The 21032-nt window shown below is 45.1% G+C and overlaps 1 protein-coding gene across 1 annotated transcript in view; it reads right to left on the bottom strand.

Moving 5' to 3' along the window:
• The window catches only part of LOC134965921 (B-cell receptor CD22-like), a 389508-nt gene that overhangs the window by 344382 nt on the left and 24094 nt on the right, over positions 1–21032 (bottom strand). The window contains exons 2-3 of the mRNA XM_063942320.1: positions 7732–7796; positions 5644–6030 (exon numbers count right to left, since the gene is read on the bottom strand). Coding sequence (XP_063798390.1) covers positions 5644–6030; positions 7732–7792 — 448 coding nt within the window. The 5' untranslated portion in view covers positions 7793–7796. The remainder of the gene's footprint in view (positions 1–5643; positions 6031–7731; positions 7797–21032) is intronic.

Below are 21032 nucleotides of genomic sequence, written 5' to 3' on the forward strand. Positions count from 1 at the left end.
TAAGACCTTGGCTGGCAAAATAACACATAATATAGTCATAGAGACTATATATGTGTAAAATACCCCTGCCATATATACTTAGAAAAAAACGGGAGAAGTCCGCCAAATAAGGGGCGGGGCTATCTCCCTCTGCACACTGGCGCCATTTTCTCTTCACAGTGCAGCTGGAAGACAGCTCCCCAGGCTCTCCCCTGTAGTTTTCAGGCTCAAAGGGTTAAAAAGAGAGGGGGGGCACTAAATTTAGGCGCAGAATTGTGTATTATAGCAGCTATAAGGGAAAAATCACTGTGGGTAGTGTGAATCCCTGTATTATATAGCGCTTTGGTGTGTGCTGGCATACTCTCTCTCTGTCTCCCCAAAGGACTTTGTGGGGTCCTGTCCTCAGTCAGAGCATTCCCTGTGTGTGTGCGGTGTGTCGGTACGGCTGTGTCAACATGTTTGATGAGGAAGGTTACGTGGAAGGCGGAGCAGATGCCGATAAATGTGATGTCGCCCCCTGTGGGGCCGACACCAGAGTGGATGGATAGGTGGAAGGTATTAACCGACAGTGTCAACTCCTTACATAAAAGGCTGGATGACGTAACAGCTGTGGGACAGCCGGCTTCTCAGCCTGCGCCTGCCCAGGCGTCTCAAAGGCCATCAGGGGCTCAAAAAACGCCCGCTACCTCAGATGGCAGACACAGATGTCGACACGGAGTCTGACTCCAGTGTCGACAAGGTTGAGACATATACACAATCCACTAGGAACATCCGTTGCATGATCTCGGCAATGAAAAATGTGTTACACATTTCTGACATTAACCCAGGTACCACAAAAAAGGGGTTTATGTTTGGGGAGAAAAAGCAGCCAGTGTTTTGTTCCCCCATCAGATGAGTGAATGAAGTGTGTGACGAAGCGTGGGTTCCCCCGATAAGAAACTGGTAATTTCTAAAAAAGTTACTGATGGCGTACCCTTTCCCGCCAGAGGATAGGTCACGTTGGGAGATATACCCTAGGGTGAATAAGGCGCTCACACGTTTGTCAAAAAAAAAAAAATTACCTCAGGTTTCCTCACAGCCTAAGAAAGCACACAGTCCTTTCGGCTTCAGAAAAGCAAGCGGGTCAAAGGCGCTTCCTTTCTGCACAGAGACAAGGGAAGAGGGAAAAAGCTGCACCACACAGCCAGTTCCCAGAATCAAAAATCTTCCCCCGCTTCCTCTGAGTCGACTGCATGACGCTGGGGCTCCACAGGTGGAGCCAGGTGCGGTGGGGGCGCGTCTCGGGAACTTCAGCGACCAGTGGGCTCGCTCACAGGTGGATCCCTGGGTTCTGCAAGTAGTATCACAGGGATACAAGCTGGAGTTCGAGGCAACTCCCCCTCGCCGTTACCTCAAATCAGCCTTGCCTGCTGCCCTCGGAGAAAGGGGAGGTAGTACTGGCGGCAATTCACAAGCTGTACTTCCAGCAGGTGATAATCAGGGTACCCCTCCTTCAACAAGGCCGGGGTTACTATTCCACAATGTTTGTGGTAGCGAAACCAGACGGTTCGGTGAGACCCATTCTAAAAGTGAAATCCTTGAACACTTATATACGAAGGTTCAAGTTCAAAATGGAATCGCTCAGGGCGGTTATTGCAAGCCTGGACGAAGGGGATTACATGGTATCACTGGACATCAAAGATGCTTACCTGCATGTCCCCATTTACCCTCCTCACCAGGAGTACCTCAAAATTGTGGTACAGGACTGTCATTACCAATTCCAGACGTTGCCGTTGGTCTGTCCCCGGCACCGAGGGTATTTACCAAGGTAATGGCCGAAATGATGATACTCCTTCAAAAAAAAGGGAGTTATAATTATCCCTACTTGGACGATCTCCTTATAAAGGCGAGGTCCAGGGAGCAGTTGTTGGTCGGAGTAGCACTATCTCGGGAAGTGCTACAACAGCACGGCTGGATTCTGAATATTCCAAAGTCGCAGCTGGTTCCTACGACGCGTCTACTGTTCCTGGGTATGGTTCTGGACACAGAACAGGAAAAAGTGTTTCTCCCGGAGGAGAAGGCCAAGGAGTTGTCATCTCTAGTCAGAGACCTCCTAAAACAAATACAGGTGTCGGTGCATCAATGCACGCGAGTCCTGGGAAAGATGGTAGCTTCTTACGAAGAAATTCCATTCGGCAGGTTCCATGCAAGGATCTTCCAGGGGGATCTGTTGGACAAGTGGTCCGGGTCGCATCTTCAGATGCATCGGCTGATAACCCTGTCTCCAAGGGCCAGAGTGTTGCTGTTGTGGTGGCTGCAAAGTGCTCATCTTCTAGAGGGCCGCAGATTCGGCATACAGGACTGGGTCCTGGTGACCACGGATGCCAGCCTTCGAGGCTGGGGGCAGTCACACAGGGAAGAACTTCCAAGGACTATGGTCGAGTCAGGAGACTTCCCTACACATAAATATTCTGGAACTAAGGGCCATTTACAATGCCCTAAGTTAGGCTAGACCCCTGCTTCAACACCAGCCGGTGCTGATCCAGTCAGACAACATCACGGCGGTCGCCCATGTATACCAACAGGGCGGCACAAGAAGCAGGATGGCGATGGCAGAAGCCACAAGGATTTTCCGATGGGCGGAAAATCATGTGTTAGGACTGTCAGCAGTGTTCATTTCCGGAGTGGACAACTGGGAAGCAGACTTTCTCAGCAGGCACGACTACCACCCGGGAGAGTGGGGATTTCATCCAGAAGTCTTCCAAATGATTGTACACCATTGGGAGAGGCCACAGGTGGACATGATGGCGTCCCGCCTCAACAAAAAGCTAAAAAGATATTGCGCCAGGTCAAGGGACCCTCAGGCGATAGCTGTGGACGCTCTGGTGACACCGTGGGTGTACCAGTCGGTTTATGTGTTCCCTCCTCTTCCTCTCATACCCAAGGTACTGAGGATAATAAGAAAAAGAGGAGTAAGAACTATACTCATTGTTCCGGATTGGCCAAGAAGAGCTTGGTACCCAGAACTTCAAGAACTGATCTCAGAGGACCCATGGCCTCTGCCGCTCAGACAGGACCTGCTGCAGCAGGGGCCCTGTCTGTTCCAAGACTTACCGTGGCTGCGTTTGACGGCATGGCGGTTGAACGCCGGATCCTGAAGGAAAAGGGCATTCCGGAGGAAGTCCTCCCTACGCTGATTAAAGCTAGGAAAGAAGTGACCGCAAACCATTATCACCGCATATGGCGAAAATATGTTGCGTGGTGTGAGGCCAGGAAGGCCCAATGGAGGAATTTCAGCTGGGCCGTTTTCTGCACTTCCTACAGTCAGGGGTGACTATGGGCCTAAAATTGGGTTCCATTAAGGTCCAGATTTCGGTTCTGTCGATTTTCTTCCAGAAAGAACTGGCTTCACTGCCTGAAGTTCAGACATTTGTTAAGGGAATGCTGCATATTCAGCCCTCTTTTGTGCCTCCAGTGGCACCTTGGGATCTCAACGTGGTGTTGGATTTCCTAAAGTCGCATTGGTTTGAGCCACTTAAAACCGTGGATTTGAAATATCTCACGTGGAAAGTGGTTATGCTGTTGGCCTTGGCTTCGGCCAGGCGTGTGTCAGAATTGGCGGCTTTGTCATGTAAAAGCCCTTATCTGATTTTCCATATGGATAGGGCAGAATTGAGGACTCGTCCCCAGTTTCTCCCTAAGGTGGTATCAGCTTTTCATTTGAACCAACCTATTGTAGTGCCTGCGGCTACTAAAGACTTGGAGGATTCCAAGTTGTTGGACGTAGTCAGGGCCCTGAAAATTTATGTTTCCAGGACAGCTAGTGTCAGGAAAACTGACTCGCTATTTATCCTGTATGCACCCAACAAGCTGGGTGCTCCTGCTTCAAAGCAGACTATTGCTCGCTGGATCTGTAGTACGATTCAGCTTGCACATTCTGCGGCTGGACTGCCGCATCCTAGAGCAGTGAAAACCCATTCCACGAGGAAGGTGGGCTCTTCTTGGGCGGCTGCCCGAGGGGTCTCGGCTTTACAACTTTGCCAAGCAGCTACTTGGTCGGGGTCAAACACATTTGCAAAATTCTACAAGTTTGATACCCTGGCTGAGGAGGACCTAGAGTTTGCTCATTCGGTGCTGCAGAGTCATCCGCACTCTCCCGCCCGTTTGGGAGCTTTGGTATAATCCCCATGGTCCTTACGGAGTCCCAGCATCCACTTAGGATGTCAGAGAAAATAAGATTTTACTCACCGGTAAATCTATTTCTCGTAGTCCGTAGTGGATGCTGGGCGCCCATCCCAAGTGCGGATTGTCTGCAATACTTGTATATAGTTATTGTTTAACTAAAGGGTTATTGTTGAGCCATCTGTTGAGAGGCTCAGTTATATTTCATACTGTTAACTGGGTATAGTATCACGAGTTATACGGTGTGATTGGTGTGGCTGGTATGAGTCTTACCCGGGATTCAAAATCCTTCCTTATTGTGTCAGCTCTTCCGGGCACAGTGTCCTAACTGAGGTCTGGAGGGGGGTCATGGTGGGAGGAGCCAGTGCACACGAGGTAGTCCTAAAGCTTTCTTTAGTTGTGCCCAGTCTCCTGCGGAGCCGCTATTCCCCATGGTCCTTACGGAGTCCCAGCATCCACTACGGACTACGAGAAATAGATTTACCGGTGAGTAAAATCTTATTTTATCAATATTACATGCACAGGATCTGAGATCCATTGTCCCAGGCATCACATCTCTGCAGGGGTGTTATTTATCCCTATGGCACCTGGTGCCACTCCTAGTGATCTATGCATGTGCCTACGTAGTGTGCCACAAAAAGGGGACATAGGTTCATGGAGGGGGCATGGCTTCAGGGAAGGGGTGTGGCTTTGCATTCCGAGGCCCCATTTTTGGCACTCTGGGTGTCCGAGAGATGCTGGGCTGCCCCCGGAAACTGCAGTGGCTGCAGTGCTGGCTCCTACACAGTGACTGGAGATGGGTGCTGCACGTAATGATACAGTACAGTACCCAGTTCCTGTCACTCAGCAGAAGCTGGCAATTTTGGTGTTACCCCTTGGCAGGTGACACCCGGGTGCAGCCTGCACCCCCGTAGTGACGCCACTACATCTCTGGTCTCTGCATACCCAAGAACCTTTTCCTTTAGTCACCCACAAGCTAGCAGAAGTGGAGTGTAAGTAAACCATGATTTGCTAATTCCGCATCCTAATTTGGATGAATCTGCTCAAAAGTAATTTTGAGGGTATCGGTATCTTGTTTCATAGGTAGCAAACTTCTGAATATACTATGGGAGCGGAATAATCTTACACTGAGTATAGAAAAGTACTAGACATTACTACCTAAAGACACAAATTGAGGCGATACTACCTATAACTAAACTGGCTACAGTATCTAAAAGATAATAGTGTATCAAAATTAGGCTTTAGCGTGTACAAATGTTAATGTGAGCGTTGCTCAGGGTAACGCTGCAAGAGTAGATTGTTGGACAACCTGGGCCAGGTGCCCGCTTATTAATGGCATTGGCTTTACCCCTCATTTGCTTTCACTCTCTTTGTCTTTCTTTCGTCCTTGATGATGATGATGATGATGATGATGATGATGATAATAATAATCTCAGTAAAGCAGATTGGCCAGTGTTGGACTCTAGTAAGGAAGCAGCTGTTATACAGACATCCGTCACTTACCTGATACTGTGACATTAACGTATGTCTTTGACATCCACTTAAAATCAGGGTTTCCGCTCTTAAACAGCCTCAGCCCGTACTGCCCGCTGTGTTCATTCTTCAGGTTTTTTATCAGTATGGTGCAATCCTTCTCTTTCGTTCCCCTATATTCCACATTGTTCTCAAATAACCTATCAAGCTCTGTATTTTTGAGGCTATTGTAAACAATTTTCCCTATAAAATCCTTTACTTGGTTATCGTACACTGGATTGTGATACCATGTGTAATCGTTAATTACTCCTTGGTAATTATGTGTACATGGTAACAGGACACAAGAGCCGCTCCAAGCTTGCACACTCTGTAAAACTGTCACGAACTTAGTATCTTCAGAATATTGGTAACCCGAGCCTAAGGAACACAAACGAACACAGGTGAAATAATTCAAATTCATTTTTAGTTTCATTTCTTTTTGTAATATTGTAATGTGGTCATTCCCTGCAACATGAAAAATGTAATGGAAATCAATGTTATAATTATAGTTATATTTTTCAACTCTGTCCATGTCAATTCAATATCACTTTTTTGTTGTGATTTTTTTAAATTTTTATGATATAGGGCTTTTAACCTGCGCATATACTTAATATGTGTGCTTTATGCAAAATAGGATTTGTTTAGTATAACACAAAGCAATACACAAATGACATTTTGTCTTAATCGGATTAATTTGTTCATTCATTATTATTATTATTATTATTATTATTTTTTTTTAATACAGTCAACACTATGGTGATTTAATAGAAGATACTCTGAGGTACTTCCCTGATATACAGTATTATGCTCTCCCCAGTGAGTGCTTATCTTCACTCTTCCCAAATTCAGAAGACAGAGACACAAGCATTGGAAACCAACATTGCACATGCGCAGTAGTGAACTGTGTGTGTCGCTATATCGCCATCTGGTGTCCTTTGTCATCAGTGCAGTTTTTGCAAATCAATGGATATTTTTGGTACAATTGTGTTATTAATGCTGACTTGGTACTACAGCCTTTCAAGGGATCTTCATAAGCGCAAAAGGGCTAAAATTAATTTGACCTGGGCTCTTTCTTTTTGAATAAATATATATTAAAAATGTTTATGACAGACAAAATGTACAGTACAGGCCTTCTATAGCTTCCTGCCTGACTCTGTAGTATGTAAGGATCAAAGGAGTAACTGAAGCTTTAGCAGTCCATGCCACATCAGCTGTAGAATCCGGTAACATAGGGGACGCGGTCATAAAAGAAAAATAACACTTAAGGGCTGAATTCAATTAGCCGTGGGCTGCTGCCAGCAGTTTGTGCTGTGCGTTTATTCACCTATTAGAGAAGACAGGTTTGCTTGTCCCTCAGTAGGCTGTGAGCTGAATCTGCCTTCTTCAGCTAATGTGTGGAAACCGCCAGAACGGGACTTGGTGGCCTTTGTACGTCAACCACTAATCAAATCTGCGACTACAAGTACAAACTGTATAGCTGCATAACAAATGTGTCCAGGCAGTTATAGGGTTTATAAAATAATGAGATTAAAAAGGCTGCACACATAATACAGAAAAATTTCCCAAATTTCTACAATGCCCTATCGGAAACTGACAGCGGGTGCAGCGGACATTGTGGTGGGTATGATTTTCTGATGGTGTATAGACGGCCCTGTTGTGGGGCACATTCTAGTTACCCCCTGACAGGCTTTTTGTCAAAGAATAATTTTGTTTCTTACAGTATAATATATTTATCTAGAATTTCCAAGTGTTCTGTAAAATGCCTACACTTTGGCAGAGACGTAAATGTATATATTCTGATCAGATATCTAAGTAAAACAAACTGTTGTCTTTACAACTTAAATGAACACTTACATTACTAGTTTGCTCAAATATAAACTACTGGAATTCTAATATAGATAACTGTAAACCCCCATAAATAAGCATACAGTATACATATAAGTGAAACATATCTATCTATCTATCTATCTATCTATCTATCTATCTATCTATCTATCTATCTAGCTATCTATCTAGCTATCTATCTAAATATATTTGAATCACATCACTTTAAAAATACTATACAGTAGTTCAACTTACCTCTATGCAACAAGAGTAGGCATATGTAAGTCCTTATCCCCCAAATTGGGACATTGTCCATTATCCTAAAGAAAAATGTGGAAATGCAAATTGTTAAGATTGATCATTAGGGGACAATTTAAAGAACAGCTAAATATGAGCAATAAAAATATTGCTACAATTTGCAGCATTTTCTGTAAAAACATTTCTGTTACAGGTACACCACCGGTAATGCGGCACCCTCGGTTCCAGCACTGTGCCGGATCCAGGGGGGAAGGGGGGGAAGCCCGCACCACACACATTGCACACATATTTTAATACTCACCTTTCTGGAGTCCAGCGTCGGGCACTGCTGTCGTGGTGAAAATTGCAGCCAAAATGGCTGCCTCACATGCGCAGTAGCCATATTGGTCTCCGGAACCCGCCATGTTTCCGGAGAAGTGCGCATGCGCAGTAGACTCCAGCAAAACGCTGAAGACTACTATGTCGTATAGAGGAGGGGGCCCATCCTGTTAAAACACCCCTGCCACAAGGAGTCTGCAGCACCTTACAAAGTACAGAAACAGTATGAACAAAACAAGATACGATAAAAGTGACTTACAGTACAAGACATTGCAGCACATAGACAAGGTTTATAAATATTTCTGCATCAGTGCTCACAATACTCAAATAAGCAGTAGGGTGGCAGTAACCAGGGATTAGGTATCATTGTAGGCAATAGATAGTAGATAATAGAATAAGTTATGGAAGGAAATACATAAAAGGTAAAACAGCCCTGCTAGTAAGAGCTTGCCTGCAAAGGGGGAGGGGCAGACACACTGGGGTAACAAAGATGGGGAAATAGTGAGCAATTAGCATGGATCATAGGGTTAGGACACAGGTTCTCAAACTCGGTCCTTAGGACCCCACACAGTGTATATTTTGCTGTTCCGGGTGTGGGTTATGAGTTACAGTCAAAAGGTCTACAGTCAATAGGTCTACCACTCATGTTAGACATGCATTAGGTCGACAGGGCCAAAAAGTTGACATAGAATAGGTAGACATAAGTAAAGGTTGATAGGGTCAAAAGGTCGACAGGGTCAAAAGGTCGACATGAAAATGGTCAACACAAAAAAGGTAGACAAATTTGTGGGGGTATTTTTTCCATTTTTCTGCCACAAACAAGTCCCATTAGTGCACCGTTTCCCCCCACATGGCTCTCTTTGCTTGCCATGCTTCAGGCAGGTTACTATTCCCAGTTGTAGTCCACATGGATGGTAAAGTATAAAAAAGTTGAAATGTAAAAAAAAACCCAGAAACTTGTGTATACCATATGTGTCGACCATTGTCAGATCGACCCTTTGACCCTGTCGACCTTTTGACTCTGTTGACCTGTTGTACTGTCTACCTTTTACATGTAAGCCTTTTGACCATGTTGAACTTTTGACCCTGTTGACCTAATGCATGTCTACCATTAGTGGTAGGCCTATTGAATGTAGACCTTTTTAGTGTAGATCTATAGTCCGGATACCGTTTTGCAGGTCTCCTCACAGAATTACAAGTGAAATAATTAGCTCCATCTGTGGACCATTTAACATGTGTCAGTGAGTAATATATACACCTGTCACCTGCTGGGTTACCTGGAAAATGCTGACTGTATGGGGTCCTGAGACCAAGTTTACGAACCTATGGGTTAGGATGATAGCTGGAAGTTTTTGATAAAGAAGTGAGCCAAGAGCCCGATTAAAGTTTTGTTAAGAGGTGGAGAGTCTAATAGGGAGAGCAATCCAGAGGTAGGAAGAAGCATGGGCGTGTTAGGATGTGATCAGTTTTCAGGAGAGGTGGCATTCATTTGTGGAGCAAAGAGGAAAGACGTGTGAAGGGAGATGAGGTCAGAGATGTAAATGGGAGGGATGTAGTGAACGCCATATAAGAGAGTGTGAGAAGTTTGAACTGGGTTCTGAAAAGGAAAGGGCATGTAGGAAAGGGGACGGAGATGTAGTACATTTGGAGAGGAAGATTGGGGTGGAAAGAGGTGGGGGTCAGGCAGGCCAAATAGGAGGAGGTTACAGTAGTCCAACATAGAAATGACAGCGAGTGGATGAGGGTCTTATTTGCCTCTAGGGTGAAAAAGGTTCTGATCCTGCATATATTTCAGAGATGGAAAAGGCAGGATTGCAAAAGGTAATGGATGATTTAGCCCAACTGTTAGGTGTCAACTCAATTTCTAACTCCTCCTAAGACTGACACCACCCATCTTCCCTATAAAAAGGTGATTAGAGCTGGTTCTCTGTTGGCCTGTTTGTAAGTCTCCAATTACAGCTAGGCTGGGAATCCAAGTGGTGGAGTGAGTATGGGTTATCTGGACCTCTGTATGGAGTACAGGGAAGGCCTAATCACACCCCCCCCCCCCCTCTTCCCTCCTGAAACTATAACCCACACTCCTGTGGGCATGCACCCTAGTACCTGGGCCACCCAGAAATGTTGGCGACTATGCTGCCAGAACCTGGTGCCTGCTAGATGTGAGAGAAGACTCCCAGAGAGAGAGTGAGAGAGAAGACTTCTAGAGAGAGAGAGAGAGAAGACTTCTAGATATGTGCCACACACAGTCCAATAAATTTCATACAAATCATATATAGGTCATTCAGAAATGGAGTCAGTGCAATAACAAGTTTAAGTGCAACTCTATTTCAGGGCACAGCAAATCTCATATCAGTGGCTCTCCTGTGCTTCCTTGTGAACCACAAGAACAAACTTGCAATGTTATACCATGTTGCTAAAATGTTCTGAAATGCCTTGTTCTAGGCAGAAGTGTACAGTCACTGTATGTCTGTATTAGTATCAAGGACAGAGTTAAAGCTTGTATTACATTTAGCGGTGAGAAAAACTTTTGGACTTAGGGGTAAATTTACTTAGGTGGGAGGTTTTTTTAGAACTAGTGATGTTGCCAATAGCAACCAATCAGATTCTATCTATTATCTTCTAGAATCAGTTAGATAAATGTAAAGTAGAATCTGATTGGTTACTATAAGCAACATCACTATTTATAAAAAAAAAAAAATTCCCACCTTAGTTAATTTACCCCTAAGTGAGAGTTAGAAATAATAATATAACATTTTTTTTTATTCATTTCATATTGCCTGGGTCACACAACCAACATAATAATAATAATAATAATAATAATAATAATAAATGTTGATGATGATGATGATGATGATGATGATGATGTTGTGTGTGTTTGTGTGTAAGTCAGCCACCAGCGGCTGAAGTTCTTGCCCATGATAAAAAGAAAGCCATTGTGATGCCTGGGCATAAGACCAAAAAAAGCCACCTCTTTGGTGTGGAATTATTTTACCACAAATTCTGACAATGGTTGTGAAAGTATCTGCTCCATTTGTGAGGCCAAAATTAGTAGAGGTAGGGATGTTAGCCATTTAGGCACCTCCTCCATGTTACTTCATTTGCGGTAAAATCTATTTTTACAAGATCATAATGTAATTAACACCGTCATCATCAACCTCCTCATTAGTGAAGGCGGTAGTCCTTTCCAAAAAATGTTTGCGGGGGCCCAAACAAAGCAAGCACTTCAGCCACAAAAGTGTCAGTCCCTGTCACTGAAATGCTTGATTTGTTAAACTAGGCATGTCCTTTTTAATATCCAACCTAAGGGTGGGAGGGAGGGCCCAAGGACAATTCCACCTTGCACTACTTTTCATTTCTGCACTGCTGTGTGGCAATACTTCATAGATGTGCTATAAACTGCTGTATGTTTGTGCGGCTGTTCTGTTGGTTAGTAACCAGCCATCTCGCTGCAGCCTTTGGCCTAAAATGGATGAAAACAATATTATGAGCTGTGAGGTAGTCAAATTTGACTGGAAATGAGTGAGTGGAAATAAATGTCATTGAGGTTAATAATACTGTGGGGAAAAAATAGAATAAAATTATGCGGTTGGGGCAAAATCAATGCATATCCAAAATACAAAGGAGATAAAGATCCAAAATTCAAATCTAGAGATTTGGGCAGGCGCACATCCCTACATCCTCATATAATTTTTATGTATACTAATGAAGATAAATATACTTTTTATAAGAGGTTCTCAGTGCACCCACACAATTGCTCTTTTTCTCTTGTGTGGATATTTGCAATTTACCCTTTAATTGTGATTACTACAGTAAACCTTAATATCGCCAGGGGACAGTTATACAGATTTCAACTGTAGGATTTATATTTGAGAAACAAGTATGATGCCAACTGTTCCTGATATCATACTGTTACGTCTTGAGTAATTGGAGTACATATACACAATTGTTGTGAATTGACACAATTGCTTTGATCATTGGTGGATACACTTCACTGGGAGTGCATACTGTCAGCATCCCAATAGATACTACGGATAGATCTGATATCCACGATAGATAAGTATCATCAGTCCATGTTTTCTTTACGTTGTTTGGTGTTTTGTCATGTTGTGTCTTTTTTTGAGCTTTATCCCTATTTTAGATAATAATACAGGTTGAGTATCCCATATCCAAATATTCCGAAATACGGAATATTCCGAAATACGGACTTTTTTGAGTGAGAGTGAGATAGTGAAACCTTTGTTTTTTGATGGCTCAATGTACACAAACTTTGTGTATTAAACAAAGTTATTAAAAATTATTGTATTAAATGACCTTCAGGCTGTGTGTGTAAGGTGTATATGAAACATAAATGAATTGTGTGAATGTAGACACACTTTGTTTAATGCACAAAGTTATAAAAAATATTGGCTAAAATGACCTTCAGGCTGTGTGTATAAGGTGTATATGAAACATAAATGCATTCTGTGCTTAGACTTAGGTCCCATCGCCATGATATCTCACTATGGTATGCAATTATTCCAAAATACGGGAAAATCCCATATCCAAAATACCTCTGGTCCCAAGCAATTTGGATAAGGGATACTCAACTTGTAGTTATGTTTTACAGTATTTGTACTCTGACAATTGGGTGCCCCAACCTAGAGAGTACTGCTTCTCCTTATATACAGTATTTGATTTATACTTGCTAATAATATTTGTAGCTGTATTACCACCAGGTGCAGATTTCTCCGTCATTCAGGTTTTGCCATACACGAAGACTGAGGAGGCTGGGTACAGCTGAAAGGAGTGTCAATGGTTTTTCCGTAACACAGTTGACAATGTCAAGAATTAACTGTGTACAAATGTTTTTGTAGGGGCTGAGAAAGCTGCTGCTGCAGCACATCCACACGAGTTGACTGTCCAAGAAAAGCCTGCCACAACAGAGTTTGCGTGTTGTCAAGATTCTGCAGCTTGTTCACAGGATCTGGAACTGAATCTGCCTTGAGTCTGACTGGATGAGACTTGAACAGGATTTTGTAAGGCAGGATCCATTCTCAGTAACTACTACAGTAGTGTGTGGGCGGAGATAATGGTAGGGAATGCCATCTCAATTGTGTAAGACCCCTTGAACCCATGAGAGGGACTTCTGCCTATAACAATCACCTGTTCCCTTAGTGCCTGATATGCACGCCAGTACTTAGGTGGCCACCAGGACTTACATCTCTAGCTGTAGAGGCTTTGCCAAATGGCTGGAGACTACAGGATTATTATCTGGAGTGGTAACTCAGGGTAGATGCAGTATGGCAGGACATGGGTTAACTTGAAACACTTTAGAATACTAGGCGTATTCAAGATTCTGGGACAGGTTGTAGTAATGGTCTCTCAGCAGGTAATATGCAGATTATGAGTTTGGACTGTAACCATGAGAGTAATGAGAGTTAAGGAATGCAGCACTATAATTGAGCACAGGTGGAATGCAACTGAGGATAGACTATACCAATAAACACCAGTGCTTAGAACACAGTAATGATGGTGTAACACAGTAGCTTTAGGAAGCCACAATAGATACTGTATTCACAGCAATGGAAATGTACACAGTCACTTATTGTTAGAACAGCAGTGAAATAAGATTTGCACAAGAATCCACAGTAATAATTCAGGACTGAGAGATGTATTGAGCTTGCACACAGATGCACAGTTCATTTGCCGGGGATTCCAACAGAACACAGGTGGAGCACTCTATAAATTACACAGCAAAGAACTCAAAGAGCACTTTATTTTGTAGAACAGAGACTTAGCTTAGACTTTAGCAAGCACACAGCCAGGGCATCAGGCACAGCTCAGGGATCGGGGTTGGGGTCAAGTGACAAGGCTTCAGCAAGGGTCCAGAGACTAGGCAATAGCACTTAGAAACAGTAACAGGAAACTGAACATATCACCAGCAAGGCTGAGCAGGACTAACTGCCTTTTACCAGAAGCACAGACCAATAGGGAAAAACCAGACAAATAATTAAAACTTGTTGCAGCTAAGAAGGTGTCCTGGTTGCTAGGCAACAGCCAGGACCAGGAATCAGAGCGGCCCACTTGAGTCCCAGTTACCTGGAAACTGCCAGGACCAGAAACCTCCGTGGATGGCGTGATGCAGTGTCCCAGTCACCTGACAATGACTAAGACCCATTACAACAATAAGCTGCAGCTCATAACGCATATGTACTATTGGGGGGAGTTGCTGGGAAGGATCTGAGAGGGCAGATTTGGAAAGAAGCCTACAGGCTTCTATGGGGTAACACCTGCAAGAGCTGGTATTACCCACCGCACCAGAACCCTGGCATCCAGGGCTTAGTACATACAGAAAATGTGGCCAATGTCCAAGTATCTACTCTTCCTACTTTCTGTCTATCTCTCTTCTCCCCCTCCTCGCTCTCTTTCTCTCTTCTCCACTTCCTTCCTCTATCTCTATCTCTTTTCTCCTCCTCCTCCTCCTCCTCCTCCTCCTCCTTGCATGGCTCCCACAAAAAGAAGTGAAATGATCACTTCTTTTTTTTTTTTTTTTTTTTTAAACAATGATTTTTATTTTATTTTTGAACACATACAAACAAGGCCAGATACAGCGGTACATGTGCATTCCTTCATGAATAGTAGTTGACTGAATTGAATATCAAGCAAAAATACAACAATACAGTGACAGTATAGCGGTGTATGCCATGTCCTAGTCATGAACTACCATATCCAGCAACATACGAATATTGAACTAAACAACTAACAGATAGAGAAAGAAATAAAGTAAGACAAAGAAGAGAGACAACACAATGGGACACACAGGGGATAACATAGATGCGGGTCAAGTTCCACAATTGGGAACGGTCCCAATACACCTAGTGAAGTATAGGTATAAAATACAAATGGTATATCAGATATATATTAATAATATCAGGCAGCATCAGATTGGGGAGAATGTAGTTGTGACAGTTCTATAGGGCTAGTACTAATCATAGGCAGCCCTCTCCGCTCCCGAAATTCTTTCCACTTCAACCAAGAATTTAGCACTGACGTTGGTGAGGTAGAGTAAATGCCTCCAGCCGTTTCAAATAGGTAATGTTTATGTGTGCTGATAATAATGGTTTGGATAGTGGGTACATTTGGTGTTTTCCAAAGCTGTCCAATCGCAGCCTTGGTGGATATGAGGATATGGCCAGCAATGTATCTATCACAACGTAATAGGTCAGGTGATGTGTAATGGAATAGAGCAAACATAGGATTCATAGGGACCTCCACCCCCAGTACCTCCCGGAGAAGAGAGAATACTTCGGTCCACAGCGACCCCAAAACGGGGCATTCCCAAAAGACGTGTAGAATATTACCCACATGACCACAATTCCTCCAGCACAGCCGGGAGACCAAAGGCCAAATGGTATGGAGCCGCTGTGGAGTAAAGTACGCCCTTTGGCACAGTTTATAGTACATCTCAGAATGTTGAAGGCATCTCGAGATCCCAAAGCACCTCGAGGAGATGGAGTCCCACTCCTCCTCCCGTAGGTCAATGGAGAGATCCCTCTCCCACTTCAGCTGCGAGGGAATCTTACCCTGTTTAGAGAGTAGAGTTATATACTGATACCATTTAGAAATCCCCCCGCTATGATCCGAAGAGGATAGTCTGAGGCGAAGGGAGGCCGGAAGGGGGACGGGAGCAACTCCATCCCTCCCACACGACTGTAGCCAGTGTCGGACCTGTAGGTACTTGAAGAAGTCTTGCCTTAGGATACCTGAATGGCTTACTAACCTAGAGAAGAGCACCAAACCTCCCTTTGAGTATAGGCCCCCCAAATGCTCAATCCCAGCCTCGATCCATGTGTCTAACCAAAGGTGGGGTATGAGACTGGCAACAGTCCTAGTTTGTAAATCAGCCGTGGGCAACCTGATTTTCGGGTCAGATGCCGCAACCGCATGCCAAAGCTTCAGGGTGCATCTAACCGACTCCCCCGGGCCCAGCTGTTTTGGAACACAATGGGCGGGCATTAGAAACATATCTCTCAAGTCGATCGAGCCGAGAAAGGATCGCTCTATGAGGACCCAAGGCTTGGGACCGTGCATGTCGAACCAATCTCGGGCCTGACTGAGAAGGCAAGCGGAGTGGTAGTCCTCCAGGTTTGGGTAGGCTACACCCCCGACCGTCTTAGGCAACATCAGGACCTGTCTAGCTATGCGGGGCCTAGCTCCCTTCCATATATACTGGGAAGTTATCATGTTAGCTTTCACTAGGAGAGGCTTGGGGAAGCTACGGGGGATAGCCCGGAACAAATATAGAAGTTTAGGGAATAATATCATTTTGGTCGCGGAAATGCGTCCCAGCCATGATATTTCATGAAGGGACTATTCATTATTAGTTTTTCGAAGGCGCTAAGGAGGGGCAAATAGTTGCAATCATATAAGTCTCTATCTTGGGAGAGGTGAATTCCTAAGTATTTAATGGATCTGACCTGCCAGGCATATCAGTATCGGTCCTTAAGTAAGGTCACAGTACGTGGCGGTATGTGAAGCGGTAGGGCCTCGGTTTTGGTTGTGTTCAACTTGTAGTATGAAATTCTGGAATACCGTTCCAGAATAGTATGTAGCGCAATTAGTGAGTCATCTGGGCGAGTTAAGCAGAGCAATATGTCGTCGGCAAACAGGCTGATCTTATGAGTCAAACCTCCTATTTCTGGGCCTGTAATTGTTGGCTCAGATCTAATGGTCTCAGCCAGCGGCTCAATAGCTAAGGCGAATATAAGGGGTGACAGGGGGCCACCCTGTCTGGTTCCGTTAGTGATATTAAAATCCCCTGACAAACAGCCATTGACAAACACCCTTGCAGATGGGGCAGAGTACAGAGCAGAAATGGAATCCAAGATCCTCCCCGCAAACCCAAATTTACCTAGAACAGCTCTCAGATATCCCCAGTGGAGTCTGTCAAATGCCAAGTGAGAGTATAAGAAGGGGCGTTTTATACACATCACAATGTTCTCATATGTTAAACACTCTTCGGGTGTTATCTGGGGCCTGCCTGCCCGGGACAAAGCCCACCTGATCAGCAGCTATGAGGGAAGGAAGCAGGGGGGAGAGGCGATTAGCGATTAGTTATGCAAAAAGTTTGACGTCTGTGTTCAACAAAGCTATGGGACGGTAATTTTGGACTGCTGTGGGGGGCTTGCCAGGTTTTGGGATGGCTACTATCTGTGCCTCAAGCATTTCTCTGGGAAATTTCCCCCCGCCCGATGCCTCATTAAAAACAGACAGCAGTAAGGGGGCCAGGTCATTCTTATATGATGTATAGAAATTGGAGGGAAAGCCATCGGGGCCAGGAGCCTTGTCTCTCGGGAGAGCAGAGATAGCTGCATCTAGTTCTTCTAATGTCCAAGGGGAGCTAAGGGACAGGCAGGCCGCAGAGTCCAACGCCGGGAGGGAGATCTCTTTAAGAAACGACTGTATATCAACCTCTCTGGGTTGGGGAGTAGTCTGGTCAGACCTTAAATTATAGAGTTGGGAGTAGTACTCTGCAAAGGTGTTTGCAATAACATAGGGGTCAGATACCCTAGATCCCGTAGAGGAACAGACATAGTGTATCCTGGCCCTAGCCCGTTTGCTCTGTAGTTTCCGTGCCAAGAGGCGTCCCGCCTTGTTGCCGAGTACATAAAACCTCTGGTTTAATCGAGCAATATTGCGCTGCACATCTCTAAGTGCGAAAGCGTTTACCTTTTCCCGGGCGGCTAATAATAACTTGTGGGTGGATTTATTGAGAGGATTCGCTTTATGCAACAATTCCAGTCTGGCCGCCTCTGTATCAGCGAGCTGGCGTTCAGCCTGTTGAGAACGTTTAAGTCTGGCAGCAGTCTGGATGGCACATCCACGAATCACCGCTTTGAGAGAGCACCAATTGTTAAAAATCGATGTATCTTCCGATTTGTTAATATCAAGGTACAACTGTATGGATTGTCGAATATTGAGAAGGGCGTCAGGGTGATTGAGTAAGAACCTCCCCAGTCTCCAGGGCCCTGGGGGGATCCCACCGGCCTCCAGCTCCCAAACTACCATTACCGGGGAGTGATCAGACCAAGTCATAGGTAATATGTTAATTTCTCGGATGGCCTTCAGGGTCTCCTTGTTTGTCAGGGCCAAGTCTATCCTGGAGTATGAGCAATGGACATGTGAGTAGAAGGAATAATATCGCTCTGTGGGGTGTTTAGTTCTCCATGCATCATATAGATCGAATTCCCCCAGTAACTGGCGGAGGCAGGGCCTCCCGTCTTGAGCAATCCGATCTCCCGACAGGGTGCTTCTAGTAGCACTAGATCTATCTAGTAAAGGGTCCACTACTGAATTGAAATCCCCCAAGATCATAACCGCCCCCTTAGTGTGCTTTTGTATCAGGGAACATAGCTTCCTGCAGAAAGTGAGCTGACCAGAATTCGGGGCATTGCAGGAGACTAAGATAACCATGGTGTTTTCCATCAACCCTATTAGTATGAGATATCGGCCCTCAGGATCTATTATTTGGGATTCTAGTGTGAAAGTGCAGTTCAGGGAAAAGAGTATCGCTACCCCAGCCTTTTTAGTAGGGCCATTGGCCATATAGCAAGTGGGAAAACGGTTATCAAAAAATTTAGGGGAATCCAGTTTTCTAAAATGGGTTTCTTGAATTGCAACCACATTCGACTTCATTCTATGAAAGGAGGACAACGCTAGTTTACGCTTCTGTGGGGAATTTAATCCTTTAACATTTAGTGAAACTAACCTAACCATAACTGATTAGTAAGAGAACATATCAACCGCTGTAGCCTATAGCTAGGAACAGAACCCTGGGGGGGACAAGACACATAGGGGAGACAAACTGGGGTAGACAAGAGAGAATTATGAAAGGAAGAAAGGGAACAGACCCCATAAAGATATGGGGTCATAGTAAGGCGCCAAAACATCCAGCGCCTCACCCTATGAAATAGAGAGGTTAGTGGCCAACCCCCCCGCAACCGAACAGCCAAAGATTGTATATCTCGGCGCATGGATACCTACACGGCCTAGAACACTCATATCCTTGAGGCTCAGAACCGCAGAGACACACAATGCTAGACAAAATTTAAGGTCTAGTGCAATTAGAATAACTAACAAACATCAGGTAGATAAAGACATAAAATAAACTCTGTACTTCTCATATATAAGCGTACACTAGCATGTAATAGCTAACAAATAAGGGACAACAATCTCAATGGCTATGCAGACTTAAACACTAAATGTAGCAGTCTCTGCAGGCAGCTTCCAGGGCCTGGGACGGTGTTCCAGGTAAGGGCACTAATGGCAAGAAAGATTTGAGCAGTATACCTCTACTTCTCAACCGTCGTCCAGTCCTGCTGTAGTCGGTGGTCAGGGGAACCGGGTCCGCGGACTTCCCCCAGGTTCCATTTACGTAAAAGCTTCACACCCTCATCCGCTGACGAAATGGCAATAGTAGAACCGTCTCTGGAGATCAGCAGACGAGTGGGGAAGCCCCATCTATAAAGAATGCCAGCCTTCCGAAGAACCGTAGTGACCGGGTGGAAAGAACGTCTTTTGTTGAGAGTATACTGCGACAGGTCTCCATATAATTGCAGATTACCTAGGGCAACTGCTGTGTCAGAGGAGGGTCTAGCCGCCTTGATCAAAGACTCCTTAATATGGAAGAAGTGAACCCGCATCAGAACATCTCTGGACGATCCCTCAGGAGCACCCCGGGCCTTCGGAATTTGATGTATTCGGTCTAATAGCAGGTCTGAGGAGCTGGCGGAAGGCAGCAGTTTTTTGAAGATCTCCATAGTATAATCATGGAGACTGCTATTCGAGATCGATTCAGGGACTCCTCTGAGTTTTAGATTGTTCCTGCGCGAGCGATCTTCCAAATCCGCCACTTTATCGCGCAGAAAATTCACTTCTCCCTCCAAGGTGTCATGGGAGTCTATCAGTGAGTTATGTGAACTGACTACTTCACTCATCTTCGTTTCCAGCTGACCTGTCCCCTCACCGAGGTCGTCAATGGAGCTCTGGCAGGATTTTAACATAGCTCTAAATTCAGAAGTCACGTCGTCTTTGAACTGAAGCAGCAGAAGCTTCATACTGCCTACTGTTAGAGCTTCACAATCCTCAAGGTGCCTTGGGGAGGGTGCGTCACTGGAAGGGGGCTCAGAGGTCAAAGGAGAGGACCGCATAGTCTGAGGAGAGGAGCTCACTGCAGGGGTTCCAGCTTCTGGAGGTTTGTTACGGAAAGGAGAAGGCTTAAAAAAGGCAACTTGATTGACCGGCTTGGATGCTTTATGCTTCTTTGGAGGCATGCCTTCTGATTTCACAGAGAAGTGCCTAATGGCGTATAAGGGGGATAGAGCTTGCTTCAATCCAGCAGGGTAACTACCCCGTGTAGGTATGTATCAGCTAAAATGATTGCGAGGGGGTTTCAGGAGGACATTATGTGCGGAAAGATCACATCTCAGCACAGCACGGGCATATCATATGCGCGGGATCAAAACAGCAATTTTCGCCCCCTATTCAGGGGTTATCGGTCATATAAAGCAGCCCCTTAGTCTCAGGTGGGTATACGTTCAGTATAGTGCAGAGTTGTTCCTGAGTGTACGGCTACAAATGATTTAATTAGCAGGGTCACAGCAGTGGTCTTCAGATAGTAGTGGTTTCAGGTACCCCGCACTGCCTCCGGATATCAATAGCTCAGGGAGACCCAGGCAAGAGACCCAGGACAGTGCCCACTGTACAGAGCCGAGCTAAAGGGGGACTGTAGTCTGGCCCCAGGGTAAGGCTGCTAATTTAGTGTTCCTGTTACTGTGTCCCCCCCGGCGTCTGGCTCAGGGCCGCTGGCAGCGGCCGTCTGCCGATGTATATTGCAGGCTTCAGTGGAGGGGATTATGCCCGGGGAGCAGCACACCTCTTCAGACGCGGGAGACGCCAGGCCTCACGTCCTGCGCGTCGATCCGTGGGTCCAGAGGTCTAAA

This window comes from Pseudophryne corroboree, chromosome 10 (genome assembly GCF_028390025.1).
Source record: "Pseudophryne corroboree isolate aPseCor3 chromosome 10, aPseCor3.hap2, whole genome shotgun sequence".
NCBI classification, from domain to species: domain Eukaryota; kingdom Metazoa; phylum Chordata; class Amphibia; order Anura; family Myobatrachidae; genus Pseudophryne; species Pseudophryne corroboree.